This window comes from Mobula birostris, chromosome 19, assembly GCF_030028105.1.
Source record: "Mobula birostris isolate sMobBir1 chromosome 19, sMobBir1.hap1, whole genome shotgun sequence".
NCBI classification, from domain to species: domain Eukaryota; kingdom Metazoa; phylum Chordata; class Chondrichthyes; order Myliobatiformes; family Myliobatidae; genus Mobula; species Mobula birostris.
In genome coordinates, this window is record NC_092388.1 from 46277655 (window position 1) to 46303754 (window position 26100).

Consider the following 26100-nt stretch of genomic DNA (forward strand, 5'->3'; position numbering starts at 1 on the left):
GTTGAAAGGACTGGATAGGGTGGATGTGGAGAGGATGTTTCCTATGTTGAGGGTATCCAGAACTAGAGGGCACAGCCTCAATTGAGGGATAACCTTTTAGAACAGAGGTAAGGAGGATTTTTTTTTAGCCAGAGAATAGTAAATCTGTGGAATCCTCTGCCACAGACTGCAGTAGAGGCCAAGTCCGTGGGTATATTTAAGGCGGAAGCTGATAGTTTCCTGATCAGGCAGGGCATCAAAGGATATGGTGTATGGAGTTAAGTGGGGTCCAGGATCGGCCATGATGGAATGATAGAGCAGACTCAGTGGGCTGAATGGCCTAATTCTGTTCCTATATCTTATGGTCTTATTCTGCCTAGGAAAGGAGGATCCTACATAAGGTTGCCTGAGGATGTCAATTTAATTTCCACCCATCCTAGCTGGTAGGATCTGGGAAGAATTCCAAGTCTAATTGTTTTAGATATAGGAGAAAACCTGAGTCGCATGGAGAACGTGGGAACTCCACACAGACAGCACCAGAGGTCAGGATTGAACTCTGGCTACTAGAGCCGTGACGACAGTGGCTGTATTAGTTGTGTCACTCTGCTGCCTGGAATAGTTGGCAATTGTGACACAGTGATGGCCTTTTGGTTCCTTGACTGATCTTTGAACTGAGGGAGCTCTGCAGTGTTGGAGGTGTCATCACAGGGGTTGTAGAAGCTGAATCATGACCCACCTACAGTAGACACCTGAAAGCCCTGAGGCAACACCACCTAAGAACGTTACGAAAGATTTTGAGGAGCAGCCGGACGTACAGGCGCGCTAACACCAGCATACTGGAGGAGGTCAACGTTGAACAGCAAATCCACCATGTTAAAGCAACACCAACTCCAGTGGATAGGTAATGTCATTTGGATGCCTAACTTGTGTCTCCACAATCAGGTCCTTTACTCCCTGTTGAAGAAAGGTCAGCAAGCCGCTGGTGTTCAAAGGAAACACTTCAAAGGTAACATCAAAATCAGCCGTAAGAAATTCAGCATTGCATCTTAAAAACTGGGAAGGCTTTGCACTCAATAGATGTTCCTGGAGGGAAATCTGCTCAGGAGGGAGCTGTGCTACATGAGAGCAACCCTCTGCTGTGCCACTGCAAACAGAGAGACTGAATGACCAAAAGACCCGACCACAGATCCCACTTACTCGTGTTCACACTGCACCAGAATATGTGGATCCTAGATTGGCCTTGAGGGTCACCCGAGGACCCACCCATCGACAACCTCTTAGGAGAATGTCTTGCTCGACTTGTATGATCGCACTAGTGTAAAAGACCTCATGAGAAAAAGGTAGAAGATTCTGCCCAATGCCCTGGTCAGTATTTATCCTTAACTAATTTTACGTAAAAATAGAAGGCCTAAATGTTACCGCTTTGATCTTTGTAGGACCTCGCTGTAAGGAAGCTCACCTCCATGCTATAATGGAATATTATCAGTCCATTATCAGTGCTTCAGATTGTTCCGAGACCACAAAAGGCCTCATATTGTTTCAAGGCCTTGTTTTGAAGTCGCAATTGCTGCCTGATGGACAAAATTTTTTTTTTTTTTACCAAGTTTGTTGGCCAGTTAAGACAAAAAAACTTGTTTAGAGTGATTGTGAGCCTAAATAGCCTCAGTGACCTCAGCCCTTGGTTGTTCTGTGTGTGAGTGTGGTGCGAATGGCTTCCTGACCCAGCACTATCCCTCCACTAATACCAGCTGACCTTCTACCTCGGGTCCACTTACCTGGATTCCAGAAATCTGTCAGACTTAGCTTTGAATATATTATAGGCCCTTGGGAGTATCAAAGTTGAAAGATCTTCAATTGTCTTCTATTCTAATGCGAAGTGTAAATCAAAGATCAAGGTCAGACTGAGGCTGAAATGGCCTCTGGCGTATTAGGCAGGCTGTGGACTCTAGAGGTAGTCTCCCTTTGCTGCTAGATTGCAAAGCAAGGCTATTGTGTGTCATTGCTGCAGTTACTATGTGAGCAAACTCGAGCAGTGCCAAATGTACTGAGTTTAGCAGCCCAGGGCCACACCACCTCATTAAAACATTATCTAGGAATTACATGTTCTTTAAATATTTGTACAAGTTAAGAAACATCGTAATTTCCTCATACAAATATAATGCAACTAGCATTTTCTGTTATAGAGGTTATTATTATTGTTTCTTCTTATTGCATTTGCAGTTTGCTGTCTTCTGCACTCTGTTCGGAAGCCCTAGTTGGCGGTCTTTCATTGACTCTGTTATGGTTATTCTGTAGACTTATTGAGTATGCCCACAAGAAAATGGATCTCAAGATTGTATATGATGACATATATATACTTGGATAATAAAATTTGCTTTGAATTTTGAGTATCTTTTTTGAGCCTGAATTACAGAGAATAGAATTATAAAGTCTCATTAGCATCAAATGACCTTTGTATGCTGCTTTTCAGTTTAACAGCCAGGGTTTTAGCAAATCCTTCTGATTTGATCAGTCTGATTGCAGCTCTAATCTACTACTCTTGTTATTGGTTTGAGCGCTGTTAACATGAGAAATAGTCTGTTTCATTTGCTTATCTCAGACATGGCCCGAGCATCTGACTTTTCCCTTTGCTTGGTGTAGTTTATCTTGTTGAACATTAATGTTTTAATCACTGAAACGTTAGCTGCCTAATGCCTGAAGGTATTGCTGTCAATGTGTGGTCTGTACTTTCCCACTTTCCTGCTATTCAAGCTGGCAATGGCAATACAGTTATTCCTCACTGCCTTGCTATGGCTGTTACTTTCCCTTCTTTTGAGCATTGTGCTGTGTGTGTGTGTGTGTGTGTGTGTGTGTGTGTGTGTGTGTGTGTGTGTGTGTGTGTGTGTGTTTGTAGCATTTTTTTTTACAATTTATCTATGACAATATTTTTCTTTACGTATCCCTTTCTGTATTCTTGATCCTTAGTCTGAATCCATTTGAATCTACTATTCATAGCTCGCCTTAAAACTGTTATTTTGCCAAATTGGGTCAATACAGGAATGGCAGGTGCAGAGTCAAAAAGATTTTTCCAAAATAGAATTTCTCCCAAAATAGAAATTTTCCCTTGAACTCAAAGGCCATCTTTTATTGTATTACAATCAGACGAGCTGAAGTGTTGCTTGCATTGAATCCACTTTACAAGAGCAGTATAGTTGGCTTAGGTGCTGATTCAGGCACACTGATGACAGACTCTGATACTTTGGACCCACGAGGAGGGAGCTGGGGGGACTGGCAGCATTTTGAAGCCAAGTGGCAAGGACCAGGTGAAGCTCTTGTCAATCAGAAACTTTGGTCCAGGACCCCCTGATACGGTTTTATAAAAGGAGACATTCTTTGCTAACAGCAATATAATCATGGAACATTACAGCACGAGTGCAGACTCTTTGGCCCAAACAATCGATGCTGACTCTGGCCCTGCTTGAAGGATATTTCTGGAGAAATGTGAAGGGAGCAGAGATTTTATGAAAACCAGGATCTGAAGACCCATGGGTAAGGACAATTAGAAATCCTTGGAAGAAGACCTGGAAATATTGAATCATAGAGCAATATCGTATAGAGACAAGCCTTTCGGCCCAACCAGTCTATGCTAACCATGGTTCCTGCCCAGATGATTGCAATTTCCTGTTTTAGTCTTATATCCTTCTAGGTTCCATCCCTACGTGTACCTATCAAACTGATTCTTCAATGTTACGATTCTACCTGCCTCAACCACTTCCTCTGACAGCTCAATATACTCACCACCCTCTGAATTAAAAAAAGGTTGTCTCTCAGATCTCCTTCAGATCGTTCCCCTCTCACCCTAAACCTGTGCACTCTAGCTTTGGGCTCCTCCACCCTGGGGAAATGAGAGTTACCATCCACATTGTCTATGCCCCTCATAATTCTGAACCTTTCTGTAAGCTCACCCCTCTTTCTGTTCCCAGGAGTTAGGGACCTAGCCTGGCCTACCTGTCCCTATAACGCGCGCCCTCCAGTCTTGGCAACATCCCTGTAGATCTTTTCTGCACTCTTTCTTGTTTAACCATGGCTTTCCTTTTGTGGGGTGATCAAAACTCTGGACAGTACTCCAAATGTGGCCTCATTAACATCTTGTGCAACTTCAACGTAACGTCCCAACTCCTATACTCACTGCCCTGACTGATGAAGGTCAGTGTCTTTTTCACTACTATCACCCCATGAAACCCCTTTCTACAAACTATGCATTTCTACTCCTAGATCCTTCTGTTCCTTTCCAGTTCCTTGTGCCCTACCCTTCATAGCTATACTGGTTTGACTTTCCAAAATGTGTCGCCTCACAAATTATCTATATTGAAGTCTGTTTGCCACTCCTCTACCTCTTCCCTATATGATCAAGACCCCCTTATGATTTACGATAACCTTCTTCACTTTCAACAACAGCTCCTAATTTTATGTCATATGCAGACTTATTGATCAAGTTTGCATAAGCTAAGACAAGGACATGGCATCCAAATCATTTATATAAATAATGAATAACAAGGGTCCCAAAACAGACCAATACACAACACCACTAGTCACCAGTCTTTATTCTGTGAAACTACCACCTCTGTTTCCTATCTCTAAGCCGTTTTGGAATTTATTTATGCAAACATGAGGAATTCTGCCAATGCTGGAAATTCAAGTAACACACATCAAAGTTGCTGGTGAACGCAGCAGGCCTGGCAGCATCTCTAGGAAGAGGTACAGTCGACGTTTCGGGCCGAGACCCTTCGTCAGGACTAACTGAAGGAAGAGCTAGTAAGAGATTTGAAAGGGGGAGGGGGAGATCCAAAATGATAGGAGAAGACAGGAGGGGGAGGGATGGAGCCAAGAGCTGGACAGTTGATTGGCAAAAGGGATATGAGAGGATCATGGGACAGGAGACCCAGGGAGAAGGAAAAGGGGGGGGGGACCCAGAGGATGGGCGAGAGGTATAGTCAGAGAGACAGAGGGAGAAAAAAGAGAGAGAGAGAAAGAATGTGTGTATATAAATAAATAATGGATGGGGTACGAGGGGGAGGTGGGCCATTAGCGGAAGTTAGAGAAGTCAATGTTCATGCCATCAGGTTGGAGGCTACCCAGACGGAATATAAGGTGTTGTTCCTCCAACCTGAGTGTGGCTTCATCTTTACAGTAGAGGAGGCCGTGGATAGACATGTCAGAATGGGAATGGGATGTGGAATTAAAATGTGTGGCCACTGGGAGATCCTGCTCTCTCCAGCAGACAGAGCGTAGGTGTTCAGCAAAACGATCTCCCAGTCTGCTTCAGCAAAATGATCTCCCAGTGTGCGCCAGGTCTCGCCAATATATAGAAGGCCACATCGGGAGGCCAATATATAGAAGGCCACATCGGGCAGACTGGGAGATTGTTGGAATTTATTTAACTAGTTCTCCCTGGATTCAAGTTCAAATTTATCATTCCGCTGTATACATGTATGCCACCAAGTGAAACAACCAAAGTACACAACACTATACATATAACTCACACTCAACCCATAAAGTAATATTACCACAAATAAATGATCAAATAATAAAATATCTTCCGGAAGATTGGCATTTAGAAGATTGGCATTAAAAAGTAGACAGTGTAATTCTACTGACGCTTCACCTGGGTGGTCACAGGCAGTTCAGTAGTCCCACAGCCGGGAGAAAGAAGCTGTTTCCCATCCTCACTGTCTTTGTCCTAATGCTACGGTATCTCCTGCCTGATGGTGGGGGGTGAGATGGATTGGAGGGATCATCAGCAATGCTAAAGGGCCCTGATTACTCCACCCTCCTGATAAGTATCTCAGATGGGTGAAAGAGAGACCCATAGGATCCCCTCAGCAGACCTTGCAATCCTTTGCAGCAGGGGTTCCCAAACCTTTTTATGCCATAGAGCCTTACCATTAATCAAAGGGTCCATGGACCCCAGGTTGGGAACCCCTACTGTGTAGGGTTCTGTGGTCAGATGCCTTGCAGTTCTTGTACCAGATGGTAATGCAGCTGGTCAAGACACTCTCAATGGTGTTCCTGTAAAAATTGGTTAGAACGGTGAGGGGAGCTTGACTCACCTCAGTCTCCTCAGGAAGAGGAGAGAAGATGCTGGTGTGCTTTCTTGACTAAAGAGGTGATGTTGAGGGTCCAGGTGAGATTGTCCCAGAAATTTGGTGTTCCTAACTCCCTCCACGGAGGAGTTGTTAATGTGCAGTGAGGAGTGGTCAGCCTGTACCTCCCTAAAGTCCACAATCATCTCTTTAGTCTTGTCCACCATGATACTCAAGTTGTTGTGCTTGCACCTTTCTACAAGCTGCTGGGACGTAACCTTCCATGCCAGCATGCCATGCAGCACCTCATCAAAGTCCTTGCTAAAGTCCAAAACAGGTAGTATCTACTACTCTACCCAAATCTATCTTTTGTTTACCTCTTAAAAGATTCATCAAACGTGACTTTCTGCACAAGAAGCCTTGCTATCTCCTGCCAATCCGGCTCTGTCCAAATGCTGATAGACCTTGTCCATCAGAATTCCCTCCAGCAACTTCCCTTCTCAGGCTAATCGTCTTGTGGCTCCTTGCTGCCCTGCTTAAACAATAGAGTGACATTAGCAACCTGTTAGACTCGGGGAAGTTCACCAGTGGCCAACTATGAAGTAAATATCTCTGCAAGGGCCTCCGAAAGGGTATAAAGATGCAAGTCTCGAAAGAGAAGAAAATCGAGGAGATGGTGGCCTAAGTAATGATTGACCCCTACTGACATGTCAAAATGACCCCATTTTTTTTTTAGAACACTCCACCTCTATAAATTAAACGCAAACAACAGGAATTCTGCAGATGCTGGAAATTCAAGCAACACACATCAAAGTTGCTGGTGAACGCAGCAGGCCAGGCAGCATCTGTAGGAAGATCCCTTACTCATTCTTCCTTCAGTTAGTCCTGACGAAGGGTCTCGGCCTGAAACGTCGACTGTACCTCTTCCTACAGATGCTGCCTGGCCTGCTGCGTTCACCAGCAACTTTGATGTGTGTTTCTATAAATTAAAGCCAGTTTTCCTAGGCAGTGAATACTAAAGGAAATTCAACAATGTATTTTATGGGATTGGAAAAATGGTGAATTCTTTTAGAAATGGTGCATTTTTATTTCTGCTTAGAATTATTGTGCGATTCCAAAACAAGAGTTAGATATTTGTCCCATCATGCCTTAGCTGTCCAACCTGCCAAATCCACCTCAATAGAATCCTTTCTGGACTTCCTTTGTTCTGAAGAAAGCTATTAAATCTGTCGATCTCCCCTTGCGACTGCTGTTCTCTATTACATCCTCATAAATCTTTCACAGGACCTCTGGGAGGTGCTGTCACTACTTTCCCGATAGTTGACCAGAATTAAACAAAATGCTCGAGTTATGGTCATCCTGGTCTTGCAGAAAGTGAAAGGGAAACATCCCTGCACTTGTATTCTGTGTCACGACCAATAAAGGTAAGTATCTGATGTGCTGCATGAACCTTCTTGTAAACCTGCACCTCAGACATCCAAGATAAATTTATTCCCATTCACTTCTCAGTGTCAAGCATGTCTTGTGTACTCATTGCCTTCTTTGCCCTCTCAAATGTATTGCCCCACACTTCTGGAGTAACCTCCATTTGCCACTTTTTTTCTGTCTGCTCAATCCATCTCTCGCTGTCTCCCTCACCATCCATCCACCACTCTATTTTCACTATTACCTGTAAATTATTAAAGCACACCTTCTATGTCTGAGTGCAAGTCACCGAAATGTAGTCCATGAGAGATTAGTACTGAGCTTCCCAGCACCCTCCTGCAGCTTTCCAGCAACTGTTATATTTTGTTTTCTTCAACTGACTTTGGTTTAGCCACTTCCCTTTGGATGTCCTGGGTGTTTATTAGTTTGCCTTACGGACCTTATCATAGATTTTGATAAAACCTGTACAGACTGTGCAGGTACCCAGCTTAGTATTTCTTCGCAGACTGCTGATTCACTCTTGATGCTGGAATAAGAGCTCTCTCAAATATACAGACTTTGCGTTTTAATAGAGGGCGGTGTACTTCCGGCTTGGAAATGAATGTGAACCTGAGCCCTCCCTGCTGCTGTGCATTGCTAAACTGGGAACCTGTTGCTAATCACCTCCCTCCGCTTGTGCGCTCGCTAGAAAAATATTGGTATTGGTTTATTATTGTCATATACACCGACACATGCCACAAAACAACAAATTTCATGACATGCCTTCTATTCCTAATAAAATGGCTACTGAGTATGTTTGTAATCTGCTGCTGCTGTAGCCCATCCACCAAGTTTTGACATGTTATGCGTTCAGGGACGCTGTGCCGCGCACCACTGTTGTAATGCGTGGTTTTTTGAGTTACTGTTGCCATCCTGTCAGCTTGAACCAATCTGGCCATTTTCCTCTGACCTCTCTCATTAACAAGGAGGCGTTTTTGCCCACAGAACTGTCAAAATTGGGTTTATTATCACCGGCATGTGACGTGAAATTTGTTAACTTAGCAGCAGCAGTTCAATGCAATACATAACGTAACCGAGAAAAAAAATAAGAATAAAATAAAAATAATAAATAAACAAGTAATTCAATTATGTATGTTGAATAGATTACAAAAAAACATGCAAAAACAGAAATACTGTATATTAAAAAAAGTGAGGTAGTGTCCAAAGATTCAATGTCCATTTAGGAATTGGATGACAGGGGAAGAAGCTGTTCCTGAATCACTGAGTGTGTGCCTTCAGGCTTCTGTACCTCCTACCTGATGGTAACAGTGAGAAAAGGGCATGCCCTGAGTGCTGGAGGCCCTTAATAATGGATGCTGCCTTTCTGAGACTCTGCTCCCTAAAGGTGCCCTGGGTACTTTGTAGGCTAGTGCCCAAGATGGAGCTGACTAGATTTACAACTTTCTTTTGGTCCTGTGCAGTAGCCCCTCCACCCCCCATACCAGACAGTGATGCAGCCTGTCAGAATGCTCTCCATGGTACAACTATAGAAGTTTTTGAGTGTATTTGTTGACATGCCAAATCGCTTCAAACTCCTAATAAAGTATAGCCACTGTCTTGCCTTCTTTATAACTACATTGATATGTTGGGACCAGGTTAGATCCTCAGCGATCTTGACACCCAGGAACTTGAAGCTGCAATATTTGTTCAGAATTGAGGTTTATCCCAAAAAAACCAATTCCGAGTGAAGCTAGAGACTGAATCAGACAGATGTCAGCTCTGGCAGGGTTTGCAGATCATTATTCCTACAAGGTGAAACTTCACATCGTGAATGGCTGTGACGCTTTATTCCCAGATGAGCTCAGTGCCTTTTGCGCACACTTTGAAAGAGAGAATAAAACTAAATCTGTGCAAATCCCCGCAGCATCTGGTGATCCTATTATCTCTGTCTCAGAGGCCAATGTCAGAACATCTTTCAAGCGGCTGAGCCCCTCGCAAGGCGTCAGACCCTGATGGTACACCTGGTGGGGCATTGAAAACCTGTGCCAGCCCACTGGCAGGGGTCTCACCTGCTACAGTCGGAGGTGCTCACATGCTTCAAAAGGGCGACAATCGTACTAGTGCCCAAGAAGAGCGGGGTGAGCTGCCTCAATAACTATCGTTCAGTTACACTCACATCTGCTGTGATGAAATGCTTTGACAGGTTGGTCATAGCCAGAATCTACTCCTGCCTAGGCAAGGACCTGTACCCACTGCAGTTCACCTCTCTCCACTAAAGGTCTGCAGCGGATGCAATCTCACTGGCTCTCCACTCTGCGTTGGATCACCTGGACAATAGCAATGCCTCCATCAGGCAGCTGTTTATTGATTACATCTCAGCGTTCCACACAATCCTTCCCTCAGTTCAAATCAACAAATTACAAATTCTACACTTTTACACCTCCCTCTGCAACTGGATCCCTGACATCTTCACCGGGTGCCCACATTCAGAGTGGATTGGAAGTAACATCTCCTCCGCTCTGACCATCAGCGCTGATGCACCAGGAGGATGCGTGCTTAGCTCACTGCATTGTTCTACCCTCTCTCTACACCCACGGCGCAGCTCAAACGCCATCTGTAAAATCACCGATGACAGAGCTATGGTTGGCAGTATTTCAGATGGTGATGAGGCGAGGCACAGGAGTGAGATGGGCAGCTGGTTGAGTGTTGTCACAACAACAGCCTTGCACTTAACATCAGTAAGACCAAGGAATTGAGTGTAGGCTTGAGGAAGGAGAAGCCAAGGGAACACACACTAGTCCTCTTCGAGGAATCAGCAGTGGAAAGGATGAGCGATTTCAAGTACCTGGATGCCAAAGTCTATGAAGATCTATCCTGGCCCCAAGAGATCGATGCAGTTACAAAGAAGACACGACCTTGGCTGTATTCCACTAGGAGTTGATGAGATGGTATGCCACCAAAGGATCTGGGAGGTTTCTACAGATATACCATGGAGAGCATTCTAACTAGTTGCATCACCATCTGGTATAGAGGGGCCATTGCACAGGATCGTAAAAAGCTGCAGAAAATTGTAAACTCAGCCAGTGTCATAATGGGCACCAGCCTCCCAGCGTGGAGGACCACCTTCAAAAGGCACCATCCATCATTAAGGACCCCCATCATCCATCATCCCTCTTCTCATTGCTACCATCAGGGAGGAGGTACAGGAGCCTGAAGGCACACCCTCAACGATTCAAGGTCAGCTTCTTTGTCTCCGCATCAGGCTTCTAAATGGACAATGAACTCATGAACACTGTCTCGCTATTTCTTTTTTTTTCTTTGCTCTCTTTTTGCACAAATTTAATTTTTTAAATATATTTTTATTGTAACTTATAGATTTTTAAAAAAGTTACTATGCATTACAATGTACTGCTGCCGCAAAACAAAAAAAATTTCATGACATATACCAGTGATATTAAACTTGCTTCTGATTCTGATTTTGATCCTTTAAATTCGCAAAATCGTTTCCTTTAGTTTTTGGTAGAATGCCTTTCAGTTTGAGAGGGAAGCAGAAGCATAGGTATTGATTTTAATTTGGATATTATGATTCAAAAACATGAGAGGGACAAGTACGGCCATTTTCAAAGACACAGGCATATCCAGGGCAGTGAAAGATCAGCTCCATTGTTACTCCCAGTGTTGCAAGTCATTTTCAAGTTGAGTTAAAAATAGGATTGAAGAAATAAACACCTTGACTGGTTTGTTCTTCATGTGGGGAATTTATTGCGTACTGCTGGGAAAATCTGATAATCCTGTAATGAAGGGTTTGCTGCTTCCTCTTCTGTTCAAATCTCTTGAGGTTTCCAACAATATTTCGTACATCAAACTTCTCTTAATATTCTATTCTATCAGCATCAGAAACTTTTTGATTAGGATAAATATGATAAGCTTTAATCTTGGATCCTTGAGAGATATGGAGCAGGTTAACAGGTCAGTTGAGGACAACATTTGTGAGCGAAGTTGTCTCGTGAGATTTATATTTTGTGTTTAGATTGCCATTAATATTTCAGCTGTGGTAACCCACAGAGTATCAAAATAAAGCCAGCAAATGTTGGGAACACTTAGCAGGTCAGGCAACATCTATGGAATGAGAAGCAGTGTTAAAGTTTAGATTGAAAATGCTTTGTCAGAACTGTGGTCCAAAGCTTGCTGGCGATGCTGAGTATTTCCAGTAGTTTTCTATTTGTATTTCACACTTACAGCAGCTGCAGTTCTAGATTTCATTCACCATAGAGTAATCTTTAGTATGTCAGGGAAATGGGGTAAATCCTGTTTTATATCATTATAGTCAGCAGTGATGTGTTTGATTCATGTGAAAAGAAAGTAGCTTGGACCAGTATCAGGTGTTCATGATGAGCTAATAATACTGTAGATGCTGGAGGTGTGGACACATCAATCTCATTGCTCACGCGGAGCAGTGTCAGCCTGACTCGTGGCACTATTTCCAGCCCTGACTTAGAAGGTCGTGGATTCAGCCTGCGTTTGAGCACAGCATCTTGCCTGATGTAGGGGCTGAAATTAAGCTGCACCGGAGGAGGGGTTTTTTAAAATCTTATTTATTTATTGAGAAACAGCCTAGAACAGGCTCTTCCAGCCCTTCGAGCCGCACCGCCCGGAAATCCCTCGATTTGATCTTAGCCTAATCACAGGACAATTTGCAATCACCAGTGACCCTACCAGCCAGTATGTCTTTGGACTGTGGGGTTGGGTATAGAACCGGAACACCCAGAGGAAACGCAGGCAGTCACAGGGAGAATGTACAACGCAGGCAGTCACAGGGAGAACTGAACCCAGGTCCCTGCTACTGTAAGGTGTTGTGCTGACCTCTGCAGTATTGTGCCGCCCCATGTGGAAGAGCCACATTAATTAATTTTGAATAGAAATAAGGAACCTTGACCAATAAAGACTGATGATAGGAGTGGCTGTTCTGAATGAGGTGGTCATGACTGTCTTGGCAATACTGGCAAATTTTGCCACGAATGGCATGTTGGAAATCCTTTTTGATCTGTAGCAGCAGCAACTCCTGGGCCAAGTAGGGAGTAACCAGTTGGTGAATAAAACTTCCCCATTTTATCCCCATCTTTAAGAGGGTTCTTCTAGTTTCCGAAGGGTGTCATAGCTGGGAGAGGTGGTAGGGACAAGCTCCCACTGCCTATTAAATGCTTCCGATGGTGTACGTCTCAAAGAGACTCTTACAACCAAGTCCAGCTCCAGGCCTTCATGCGTGGCTTAGCTACTAAGCCCGATGGAACAGTTTTTACTGACAGGAGAAGGGGTTTACTAGCACCTTAAAACCAGTCACTTTGGGCAAATGGGGGTCGTCAACCTCTGCTGCCTTGTGGCTACACCCACTTGGGGGAAGGCTTCAGGAGTAAACCCCGAGGAAGAATCCAGAGCAGGAGTCGCTAAGGGAGTCCAATGTTGACTTCAACGCTGACTGGCAACTCCTGAGACACCCCTGGTGCCCAACCGTGTTGGTCTGTGCCGTTCCTTTGAATTCATCAGCTACGTGGAGAGGGAAAGCCTGCCGCCTGGCCAGTAGCTTGCTCTCCATAATCCAGCTAAATCTCCATGGTTGACTACTGCCAGCAGAGGGTCTCTACGAAGCAGAAAATTTTCAGCTTGACTATTCAGTACCTTGGTGGCTCTGTGACTGTGCAAGTCTCCTCTGGGTGCTCCAGTTTCCTCACTCGTGGATTGGGAGGTGAGTTGGCACTGTAAATATGTAGGCGAGTGGTCAAATGAGTGAGGAGTTGATGAGAATGTGAGGGGGACAAAAATGGGATTTGTGCAGCATTAGTGTAAATAAAGGGGGAGGGAGAGGCTGGATGGGCTGAAGGGCCTGTTTTCATGCTGTATCTCTCCCTCACTCTGACTTCTCTGAGGCAATTGAGGGAAAAATAACATCCACATTTCCTCCTCATCTCCTTTAGATGCACTAAAGTGCTATACTGTCAGTGGGTTCACTCTGAATTGTAGTCACAGCACTAATTTTACATACAACAAAATTCCACTAGGCAAACTCAAGAGAAAACAGAGAAGTCTGGAAGTATGCTGGGATTCTGTGTTCAGCAGAAAGTTCTGAAATGCAGTTTTAACCTAGGTCAATGTTTTTATCTCCCCACCAATATCACTATGTCATGGCACTGCTCTCTATCTTGGTGATTTCAAAGGTGATTGAGCTCAAAGTGCATTATTCACTGTAAAAGACCGAGTTATAACTTTTTGATTATGAAAGGAAGAATATGATAAAACATTATTTATTTTATCTATTGAACTAATTAATGCCGGAATTGAAAAGTTTAGGGAGTGTTTCATTGCCGTTTGCTGCTGCATGTGCAATTGCCCTTGTGTTCTAATGTAAAAATTGAAGTACTTTTGGCTTTGCTGAGGAGACTGGATGCCTTATTATAAAGGATTACAATTGGTTGTTTCTCCTTGCTTTCTGCTGGCTGTAGGGTATTTACTTAATGCTCTTTGGTGGATTCATGGAATGCCAGAGTTATCCCTCGCCTGAATGTCTTCCAAAATCCAAACCACATGCCAGTGGAGATGCTTTCAAAAGTTTTGATTTGTGGTTTACAGGGAAAAATAAATGGTTTCATGAAAAGGCACTAAAGGAATCACAGCCTTCCACCTGGTAAAATTGGAACACGGCTCACCTAGTCACTGCAGATTACCAGACCAAGATAAAACCATGGGCTAATTTTTAAGTCATGATGAAAAGATAAGGTGTTTCAAATCTATTTATTACGACTAATATAAGGAATTTGTCTTTTCAAAGAGGCATGAAGTATCGTAACCATCTGGTAAATGACCACAATACCACATCTATTTGTGTTTTGAGGGTGTTGACTTTTGTTGCGACTCTGTGTTTTTACTCGAGGCGAGTATGACAACCACGGCCTAATCTTTCAAATTTGTCAATTGTGGGTGTAATACGTTTTATCCTCGCTCTACAGTCCCTTTCTTGTCTTCATTCCTTCCTGCTCTCCACCTTTCAGTCCTATGCAATATTAGTCTTGTTTCTATCCACAATCTATAAGTTCTTTTCCATTCTTCCCTACCACCCCCTGACACATCTCCTTTATGCCGTGTGATGTTTGATGTCTTATTTTAAATCTCTTCCCTCCACTCTTCAGTTTTATCTCCTCACATTTATCTTCAGTTCCCTCTCCTTCCTTTCCTTTCCTTCTTTCATCAAGCCCTTTACCTCACACCACCCTCAATTTTCTTCAGTCTCCTTCAGTTGTTAAGAAGGCATATGGTGTGATAGCCTTCATCATCCATGGGTTTGAGTGCAAGAGCCATGAGGTAATGTTACAGCTATATAAGACCGTAGTTGGACCCCACTTGGAGTACTGTGTTCAGCTCTGGTCACCTCACTACAGGAAGGTTGTGGACACTATTTAGAGAGTGCAGAGGAGATTTACAAGGAGGTTGCCTGGATTGAAGAGCATGCTTTATGAGAATAGGTTGAGTGAACTTGCCCTTTTCTCCTTGGAGCAGCAGAGGATGAGAAGTAAACTGATAGAGGTGTATAAGATGATGAGAGACATTAATCGTGTGGATAGCCAGAGGCTTTTTCCTAGAACTGAAATGGCTACGCAAGGGGGCATGGTTTTAAGGTGCTTGGAAGTAGGTACAAAGGGGATGTCAGAAGTTAAGTTTTTTCACACAGAAAGTGGTGGGTGTATGGAATGCACTGCCAGTGATGGTGGTAGAGGCAGATATAATAGGGTCTTTTAAGAGACTCTTAAATAGGTACATGGAACTATGTGGTAGGGAAATTCTAGGCAGTTTCTAGAGTAGGTTACATGGTCGGCACAACATTGTGGGCTGAAGGGCCTGTAGATTTCTATGTTCTGTGTTCCTGTCATACTGGATCAATATCATCTCTTTAACTCTCATTGATCTCCTCCCCTCCTCTATTCACTGCTCTTCAGCTACTTCAGCATCTCCTCCCATTCACTAACATCCCGTTCCTGTCTAACCCCGCAGCTAGTGACACCTGTAACGAATTCCACCCCATGTTTTTCACACACGACCGCTCATTTGAGGAGTTCTTCTGCATCTGCATCCAACTGCTGAATAAGACTTGGAAAGAAATGAGAGCGACATCTGAAGACTTCAATAAGGTCAGTGCTGGTACACATTTGGACTGTAATACAAGTGATCATAGTTTCTGATCCATATTCTTACAGCAAAGTGTGATTTTATGTTATGTAACGTCATCAAATTGAAGTCCTGACATTGTTAAAATATTGTGACTTTTTTTTGCTTTAAGGAACACAATAAAAAATCACAGCCTCCTAAATTTAATGACTGTCTTAAAATATCTGCTATTTGATATGTCGGTGGGATATTGCTGTGAAGTGTGACTGGTTTGTGGTACTATAATGGATAAATATCCCATCTTCTTTTCAGAATGTTGTAAGCTTTAAGTTCAACGTAGCGTACAATTTTGCAACAATTCACAGAACCTCAAATACTATGTCTCAATCCATCCAGCCTTTGTGTCTGTGGAAAGTAGGTCAGGCATGGACAAGAACATAAGGGCAGCCAGGATGGTTGTCAGAATAGGTTGAGTGAACTTGGCCTTTTCTCCTTGGAGCGACGGAGGATGAGAGGTGACCTGACAGAGGTATATAAGATGATGAGAGGCATTGATTGTGTGGATAGCCAGAGGCTTCTTCCCAGGGCTGAAATGGCTGACATGAAGGGGCATAGTTCTAAGTGTTACTGTAATGAAGAGCTAACTAATATACCCAAAAATGACTTCCTGTACTTGCATGCTACCTTTAAAAGATCCAAGAAGTCTGTTAGGACAGTTGACCAAAATCTTATAGAGAAAGAAATGGATTTTAACCAGCATGTTTTAAAGAGGAAAGAGCAGACATCCCACCTGTCCCAGAAGTTCCAGGAGTCTCCCGCATATTAATAGTGGCTCCCTGATGCCCGCAAATTATATACAATATCATGGAAATCAGTTGTTTTGAGAGCGAGCGAGAGCGAGAGTAAAAGCGAGTGAGAGAGAAAGCAAGTGAGAGCGCGAGAGAGAAAGTGAGAGCGTGAGAGACCACGAGAGAGAGAGAGAGAGCAAGAACGTGCCATGGCAGAGTGTTCCAAAAAAAAAAAGAAAATATGAAACGTACGTCACCCCAGACTACACTAAAGTGTACTCCTGCCTAATAGGGGTCAAAAATAATGACAGTGTTGCTCACTGCACTGTTTGCAACAGTGACTTTTCTATTGCCCATGGTGGGTTAAGACTGTGAAAGACATGTTGAGGTGAGTTTAACAGGTGTCATTCGTTCATTAGCGTAGCTAACGTTATTTAAACTAGCTGGCTAGCTGCTAAGGAGCTACTCTATTGCAGACATCCTACCCCTCCCAGAAGTGTCCCGCAAATTGTTGGTGGTCCCTCCCTGAAATCAGTTTTTGCAGGGTGGGATGTCTGAAAGAGAGTGTGAGGGATTTGATCAGAGAAATGCAGACTGAAGTCATGGTCAATATTGCCCAGGCAATGAAAATGGGGACCATTTGTCAAAGTTCATCCCTGTTTCCCCAGTTGAAACTTTTGTTCTCTGAATCTCAGAGTGAATGGGCCATCAGTGGAAAGGGGTTAACTTCTCTGCACCTTTCCACAATGGCAGATGTCAGGCAATGGAATATGAGGCTGACTTTCGAATAAATTATTTTACACTGCCATTGTTGTTTCCGAAAGTCACACAAAGTCTATGTTGAGGAACCTAAAACAAATAGAATATTGTAAGACAATGACTGACATCTTTAGTTAAACAAATTAAAGTTCCTTCCTAAATGATAAAATCTCTAGTGAGGAAAAAGCCAATCACCCAAAAAAAATTGGAATTCGGATCTGCAGTAATGTTTTTAACTGCATTTTGAATTAAAATTGAACAATACCAGTCATTTCTATTTAGACTGGGTGAAACAAAAGCAATTTCTTCCTGTAACAAAATGAAAGAGAGAAAGCTGAAATCTTTTTAATGAAACAATATGTAACGTGACTTGGACAGGGAGGAACTGATGCATTATGGGCTGTTGTCCAGTTGCAAACCATGAGATGGGGGCTTCAGTAGATTCAGGATCCCCATGCCTGTAACTCCCCGTGGATGGACTAGTGGCATCCTGTCTGAAGAGGAGGATAGACAAGGTTGCACCAAGGGCCTTCTTGGTCTTGGGGAGGAACAGGCTCTATTAAAGGAAAATTGGGGGGAATGCCACCTCTAATTGAAACAAGAAGTGACAGACGTCCATCACATGCATGGGCATGGCAACTAGCCTTTATACGGGGCTGAATGCCTCCAGCATGATTGGCTGATTTCAAATATCTTTTACTGTACCTCTCAAGTGTAGATATCCAACCAGACAGGCAACCGTTGGCCAGTTCACATCAAATTTACATCATGCCATATTCAACCAACCATGCTTCCACTCTACCACATGCCCACTCAATTGAAAGATCACACCAAGTGTTGTGGAACTAAATAATCATTCACATAAGTCTGTACTTGGCTGAAGCAGAGAAGTATTTATTGATTGACTATATGGGATGGGAATATATACCGGATGGGAAACAATAATCTTGCCGAGAGGTTTGTTAGTGCTATTTGGGAGAGTCTAAACTAGAGTGATCGGGGTGTGAAACATAGAGTTGATAGAGTGGTAGAGCTGAGAGCATGAAAAATAGTTTGAAAGGAAGGACAACAAGATGAAAGCTAAGAAACATGATGGGACTGATGGGCTGAAATGTGTCTATTTCAATGCTAGGTAAGGCTGATGAACTTGGAGCCTGGATCAGTACGTGGAATTATGATGTTCTTGCCATTACAGAGACTGGGTTGGGTGAGCGATAGGACTGGTAGCTCAACATGCCTGGGCTCCTTTATTTTAGTCCTGATAGAGAAGGGAAGAGACGAGGAGGGGTTTCACTGCTGATAAGGGAGAATATTACAGTAGTGCTTGGGACACACTGGAGGATTTATCCGCAGAAGCAACTTGGGTGGAGCTCCAAAATAAAAGGGATGTAATTATGCTCTTGGTGTAATACTATAAACCTCTCAACAGCCACTGAGAAGTGGAGGAACAGCCATTTACTCGGATTATGGAAAGATGCAGGAACAACAGGGTTGGCATAGTGGGAGACTTATCCCCACTAGACTGGAAATTCCTGAAATACAAGAGGCTTAGAGGGGGGATGGGATTTCTTCAGTGCATTCTTCAGTATGTGAAGAGTCCAACTAGAGGCGAAAAGTACTGGAGCTGGTTTTGGGAGATGAGCCAGGGGCAGGCGATAGACCTGAGGGTGGGTGAACATTTTGTGAATAGTGACCACAGGTCATTATATCTTAAGATGGTTACGAATAAAGATAAAATCCGATCCACTAAATTGGGAGATGGCAAATTACAACAGAATAAGATAGGAGTGAAGGGTCATTGATTGTGAGTAGCTGTTGTAGGTCAAGTCCACATCTGACAGGTGGGAGTTGTTTAACGTTCACTGAAAGCGAATATGCAAGTGGATAAGGTGTTAAAGAAGTTATATGGCATGCTTGCCTTCATGGGTAGGAGTGTTATCAGAGTGAGGAGTTGCACTGCAGCTATATAAAACTTCCGTCGGACCACACTTGGAGTATTGTATGAAGTTTTGGTTGCCCCATTATAGGAAGGATGTGCAGAAGATGTTTACCAGAATCAGAGGGAATGGGGTATAAGGAAAAGTTAGACAGACTGGGGTTGTTCTCTCAAGGGTATCGGAGGATGAGAAAGATCTGAGAGAGGTTTTTAAAATTATGAGAGACGTGGATCGAGTAGATGGTCAGAATTGCTTCCCCGGGGTAGAAATGTCAAATGCCAGAGGACATGCTTTTAATGTAGAGGAGGTATATTTAACAGCAACAGGAGGGGGAAAATCTTTTACACAGATAGTGGTAGGTGCCTGGAATAGATTGCCAAGGGTAGTAGTGGAAGCCTGCTGTCTGGTGAAGCTTAAGAAGCTTTTAGATGAAGATGCAAATGAACAAAATTTAGGGATGTGGATAACACACTCTGTAAAATGACGTCAAGACTGGCGCAAGAATCCTCCTTGGTGAATACTGATACAAACTTGCTCTGACTTGGGTCAACTGGTCTGTCCAGTGCTGTATTATTCTGTGTATATTTAAATAAGGTTATTGTCACTGACATGAGTCCTAAGATTATTTTTTTTGTATGGGTACAAATTACTATAGGATGCAATAAAAATAAATCAATAGTGCAAAGGAGGGAATAGCAAGATGGTGTTCATGGGTTTATGGACCATTCAGAAATCCGATGGCAGAGGGGAAGAAACTGTTGCTAGAGCTTGAGTGTGGGTCTTCATGCTCCTGTATCTCTTCCCTGATGTTAGTAATGATGCCCCAGATGGTATTGGTCATTAATGCTGGACCCCACCTTTGGGAAAAACTCTTCAGTGGTGGGGAGGCTTATGCCTGTGATGGAGCTACAACCCTCTGAATCCTCTTACAATCCTGTGCATTGGCATCTCCATACCAGGCAGTTATGCAAACAATCAGAATGCTCTCCACGCTGCATCTGTAAAATTCTGTAAGAGTCTTTGGTGACGTGCCAAATCTTCTCAAACTCCTAAGGAAGTATAGCTGCTTGCGTGCCTTCGTCAATATGGTGGGCCCAGGATAGATCCTCTGAGTTGTTGGCACCCAAGAACTTGAATCTGCTTACTTACTCTTTCCACCACTGACTTCTCAGAAGTGTTTGTACTCCCAACTTCCCCTTCCTGAAATCCGCAATTAATTCCTTGATCTTCCTGAGGCTGAGTGCAAGTTTATACAGGCATTCAATTATCATTTCTTGACCAACCCAAAATGCGAAAGTATGTGGTCACTTCTCTCTGATGTCACCTTGCATGCACAATCAACACATGCCTTACAAGCCTGGCCTTCGTGCTAAGGCCTTGCTTACCCTGGTGAAGGCATCCATTTCCTCTGGTCTATGTGTTCTTGTAGGTCGTTGGCCTAATTCGGGACTGTGGTTACTATGGAAGCTGCCTAGTGGATATTCTGGAGTTATCCTCACTGTCATGAAGACCTACCTGAAGCTAGTTCCTTTACCTTTAAATACTTTGCAAGACTGTGGCATTCTCTTGTGCTAGCTTCCTGTGATGATAAGATTATCTCTGAGTAGTTCTGTACTGCAGGACTTGCTAATTTACCTACACAAACCAGGCTTATTTGCTGGAGTAGAAACAAAATGCTATCTTACTATAAGTTTTATATTATAATATACAAGTGAAAACTATAGTATATACAACTTCCCTTTGTCTGTTATATCCCACTTCAAAGAGATGTTTTAAACCATTTCAAATAAAAGGACTAATGCTTTCTCTCAGATATTAGTCTGTGGAATACCACAACCTATTGCAGTCAGTCATTTTCAGAATCAAAGACACAATGTGGTAAAACCGAAAACAGAAGTTAAAATAAATTGCAAGCTTTTTTTCCCTCTATTTTTACCACAATTTTTTTAGTTAATTAACTTTACATTATTCAAAAGTTAACTCATCAACCTAACCTTTCTGACACACACCAGTGTCATGGAGTCTGTCACCTTTGCTTGCTCCCCAAAATAACTCATTAGTCAGGTTTTTGTATTCTTTGTGTTTTAAAAAAAACTTGGATCTAATTGGTTGAAATATCAAAATTTTGTAACCCAGTTGCAAATTGCATGGAGCCAAATAGCAAGTAAGATCTTAGTCTAGTTTTATGCGTATGGGTAAACATTTCTGAATGGCATAAGTGTGGATTCAGTTTAGCATGTTTGTTCACTGTGCTTCACTGTGGGGAGTATTTGAGTAGGTACAGTGCATGATAACAAATCCCTTCGGGCTTGATAGAAAATGTACATTTACAAGGGTAAAAATCTAAAATAAGAACATGAAATGCTGGAGATACTCAGCAATTCAGGCCTCGTGTGTCGGAAGAGGAAGTAAACCATAAGACAGGAGCAGAATTAGGCCATTTAGCACATTAAGTCTGCTCTGTCATTCCATCAAGACTGATCCATTTCCCTCTCAGCCCCATTTTCTTGCCTTTTCCCTGTAATCTGTCATGATTTAACTAGAATCTATCAATCTCTGCCTTAAATTCTCCCAATGACCTGGCCTCCACAGCTACCTGTGGCAACGAATTCCATAGGTTCAGCACTGTGCGGTTAAATAAGTTCCTTGTCTTCTCCGTTCTCAATGGATGTCTCTCTATTCTGAGATTGTGTCCCCTAGTCCTAGACCCCTCCTTCCCACTACCGGAAGCACCTCTTCCACATCTCTTCTACATTCAGCACATCCTTCCTTAGATAAGAGGTCCAAAACTGCTCACAATACTCTAAGCCAGTCCTCACCAATGCTTTTAAAGCCTTAGCATTACATGCTTGTTTTTATATTGTAGTTGTCTCAAAATGAATGCCAGTGTTGCATTTGCCTTCCTCACGACCGATTCAACCTGAAACGGGCATGGTGCCAGAGGATTGGCATATTACTCATGTTGTTCCATTGTTTAAAAAGGGTTCTAAGAGTAAATCTAGCAATTATTGGCCTGTGAGTTTGACGTCAGTGGTGGGTAAATTGATGGAAAGTATTCTTAGAGATGATATATACAATTATCTGGATAGCCAGGGTCTGATTAGGAACAGTCAACATGGATTTGTGCATGGAAGGTTATGTTTGACAAATCTTACTGCATTTTTTGAGGAGGTTACTAAGAAAGTTGACGAGGGTAAAGCGGTGGATGTTGTCTATATGGACTTCAGTAAGGCCTTTGACAAGGTTCCACATGGAAGGTTAGTTAGGAAGGTTCAATCGTTAGGTATTAATATTGAAGTAGTAAAATGGACTCAGCAGTGGCTGGATGGGAGACGCCAGAGAGTGGTGGTGGATAACTGTTCGTCAGATTGAGGCCACCGACTAGTGGTGTGCCTCAGGGATCTGTACTGGGTCCAATGTTGTTTGTCATATATATTAATGATCTGGATGATGGGGTGGTAAATTGGATTACTAAGTATGCAGATGATACTAAGGTAGGTGGAGTTGTGGATAATGAACTCAGTGAAGGTTTTACATAGAAACATAGAAAATAGGTGCAGGAGTAGGCCATTCGGCCCTTCGAGCCTGCACCGCCATTCTGTATGATCATGGCTGATCATCCAACTCAGAACCCTGTACCAGCCTTCCCTCCATACCCCCTGATCCCTTTAGCCACAAGGGCCATATCTAACTCCCTCTTAAATATAGCCAGTGAACTGGCCTCAACTGTTTCCTGTGGCAGAGAATTCCACAGATTCACCACTCTCTGTGTGAAGAAGTTTTTCCTAATCTTGGTCCTAAAAGGCTTCCCCTTTATCCTCAGACTGTGACTCCTCATTCTGGACTTCCCCAACATGGGGAACAATCTTCCTGCATCTAGCCTGTCCAATCCCTTTAGGATTTTATACGTTTCAATCAGGTCCCCCCTCAATCTTCTAAATTCCAACGAGTATAAGCCTAGTTCATCTAGTCTTTCATCATATGAAAGTCCTGCCATCCCAGGAATCAATCTGATGAACCTTCTTTGTACTCCCTCTATGGCAAGGATGTCTTTCCTCAGATTAGGGGACCAAAACTGCACACAATACTCCAGGTGTGGTCTCACCAAGGCCTTGTACAACTGCAGTAGTACTTCCCTGCTCCTGTACTCGAATCCTCTTGCTATAAATGCCAGCATACCATTCGCCTTTTTCACCGCCTGCTGTACCTGCATGCCCACTTTCAATGACTGGTATATAATGACACCCAGGTCTCGTTGCACCTGCCCTTTTCCTAATCGGCCACAATTCAGATAATAATCTGTTTTCCTGTTTTTGCCACCAAAGTGGATAACTTCACATTTATCCACATTAAATTACATCTGCCATGAATTTGCCCACTCACCTAACCTATCCAAGTCACCCTGCATCCTCTTAGCATCCTCCTCACAGCTAACACTGCCGCCCAGCTTTGTGTCATCCGCAAACTTGGAGATGCTGCATTTGATTCCCTCATCCAAGTCATTAATATATATTGTAAACAACTGGGGTCCCAGCACTGAGCCTTGCGGTACCCCACTAGTCACTGCCTGCCATTCTGAAAAGGTCCCGTTTATTCCCACTCTTTGCTTCCTGTCTGCCAACCAATTCTCTATCCACATCAATACCTTACTCCCAATACCGTGTGCTTTAAGTTTGCACACTAATCTCCTGTGTGGGACCTTGTCAAAAGCCTTCTGAAAATCCAAATATACCACATCCACTGGTTCTCCCCTATCCACTCTACTAGTTACATCCTCAAAAAATTCTATAAGATTCGTCAGACATGATTTTCCTTTCACAAATCCATGCTGACTTTGCCCGATAATTTCACTGCTTTCCAAATGTGCTGTTATCACATCTTTGATAACTGACTGTAGCAGTTTCCCCACCACCGATGTTAGGCTAACCAGTCTATAATTCCCTGGTTTCTCTCTCCCTCCTTTTTTTTAAAAAGTGGGGTTACATTAGCCACCCTCCAATCCTCAGGAACTAGTCCAGAATCTAAAGAGTTTTGAAAGATTATCACTAATGCATCCACTATTTCTTGGGCTACTTCCTTAAGCACTCTGGGATGCAGACCATCTGGCCCTGGGGATTTATCTGCCTTTAATCCCTTCAATTTACCTAACACCACTTCCCTACTAACATGTATTTCCCTCAGTTCCTCCATTTCACTGGACCCTCTGTCCCCTACTATTTCCGGAAGATTATTAATGTCCTCCTTAGTGAAGACAGAACCAAAGTAATTATTCAATTGGTCTGCCATGTCCTTGCTCCCCATAATCAATTCACCTGTTTCTGTCTGTAGGGGACCTACATTTGTCTTAACCAATCTTTATCTTTTCACATATCTATAAAAGCTTTTATAGTCAGTTTTTATGTTCCCTGTCAGTTTTCTGTCGTAATCTTTTTTCCCCTTCCTAATTAAGCCCTTTGTCCTCCTCTGCTGAACTCTGAATTTCTCCCAGTCCTCAGGTGAGCCACTTTTTCTGGCTAATTTGTATGCTTCTTCTTTGGAATTGATACTATCCCTAATTTCCCTTGTCAGCCACGGGTGCACTACCTTCCTTGATTTATTCTTTTGCCAAACTGGGATGAACAATTGTTGTAGTTCATCCATGCGATCTTTAAATGCTTGCCATTGCATATCCACCATCAACCCTTTAAGTGTCATTTACCAGTCTATCTCAGCTAATTCACGTCTCATACCTTCAAAGTTACCCTCCTTTAAGTTCAGAACCTTTGTTTCTGAATTAACTCTGTCACTCTCCATCTTAATGAAGAATTCCACCATATTATGGTCACTCTTACCCAAGGGGCCTCTCACGACAAGATTGCTAATTAACCCTTCCTCATTGCTCAATAGCCAGTCTAGAATAGCCTGCTCTCTAGTTGGTTCCTCGACATGTTGGTTCAAAAAACCATCCCGCATACATTCCAAGAAATCCTCTTCCTCAGCACCCTTACCAATTTGGTTCACCCAATCTACATGTAGATTGAAGTCACCCATTATAACTGCTGTTCCTTTATTGCACACATTTCTAATTTCCTGTTTAATACCATCCCCAACTTCACTACTACTGTTAGGTGGCCTGTACCCAACTCCCACCAGCGTTTTCTGCCCCTTAGTGTTATGCAGCTCTACCCATATCGATTTCACATCCTCCTGGCTTATGTCCTTCCTTTCTATTGCGTTAATCTCCTCTCTAACCAGCAATGCCACCCCACCTCCTTTTCTTTCATGTCTATCCCTCCTGAATATTGAATATCCCTGAATGTTGAGCTCTCATCCTTGGTCACCCTGGAGCCATGTCTCTGTGATCCCAACTATATCATATTCATTAATAACAATCTGCACTTTTAATTCATCCACCTTGTTACGAATGCTCCTTGCATTGACACACAAAGCCTTCAGGCGCGCTTTTACAACTCTCTTAGCCCTTATACAATTATGTTGAAAAGTTTTCAAAGCTTGCAGAGAGATTTAGGCCAGTTAGAAGAGTGGGCTGAAAGATGGCAGATGGAATTTAATGCTGATAAATGTGAGGTGCTACATTTTTGTAGGACTAATCAAAATAGGACATACATGGTAAATGGTAGGGCATTGAAGAATGCAGTAGAACAGAGTGACCTAGGAAAAATGGTGCATAGTTCCCTGAAGGTGGAATCTCATGTGGATAGGTTGGTGAAGAAAGCTTTTGGTATGCTGGCCTTTATAAATCAGAGCATTGAGTATAGGAGTTGGGATGTAATGTTGAAAGTGTACAAGGCATTGGTAAGGCCAAATTTGGAGCATTGTGTACAGTTCTGGTCACCGAATTATAGGAAAGATGTCAACAAAATAGAGAGAGTACAGAGAAGATTTACTAGAATGTTACCTGGGTTTCATCACCTAAGTTGCAGAAAAGGGTTGAACAAGTTAGGTCTTTATTCTTTGGAGCATAGAAGGTTGAGGGGGACTTGATAGAGGTATTTAAAATTATGAGGGGAATAGATA

General features: G+C 43.0%; 1 protein-coding gene across 1 annotated transcript in view; it reads left to right on the top strand.

Moving 5' to 3' along the window:
• The window catches only part of elmo1 (engulfment and cell motility 1 (ced-12 homolog, C. elegans)), a 204586-nt gene that overhangs the window by 109140 nt on the left and 69346 nt on the right, over positions 1–26100 (top strand). The window contains exon 16 of the mRNA XM_072283537.1: positions 15486–15622. Coding sequence (XP_072139638.1) covers positions 15486–15622 — 137 coding nt within the window. The remainder of the gene's footprint in view (positions 1–15485; positions 15623–26100) is intronic.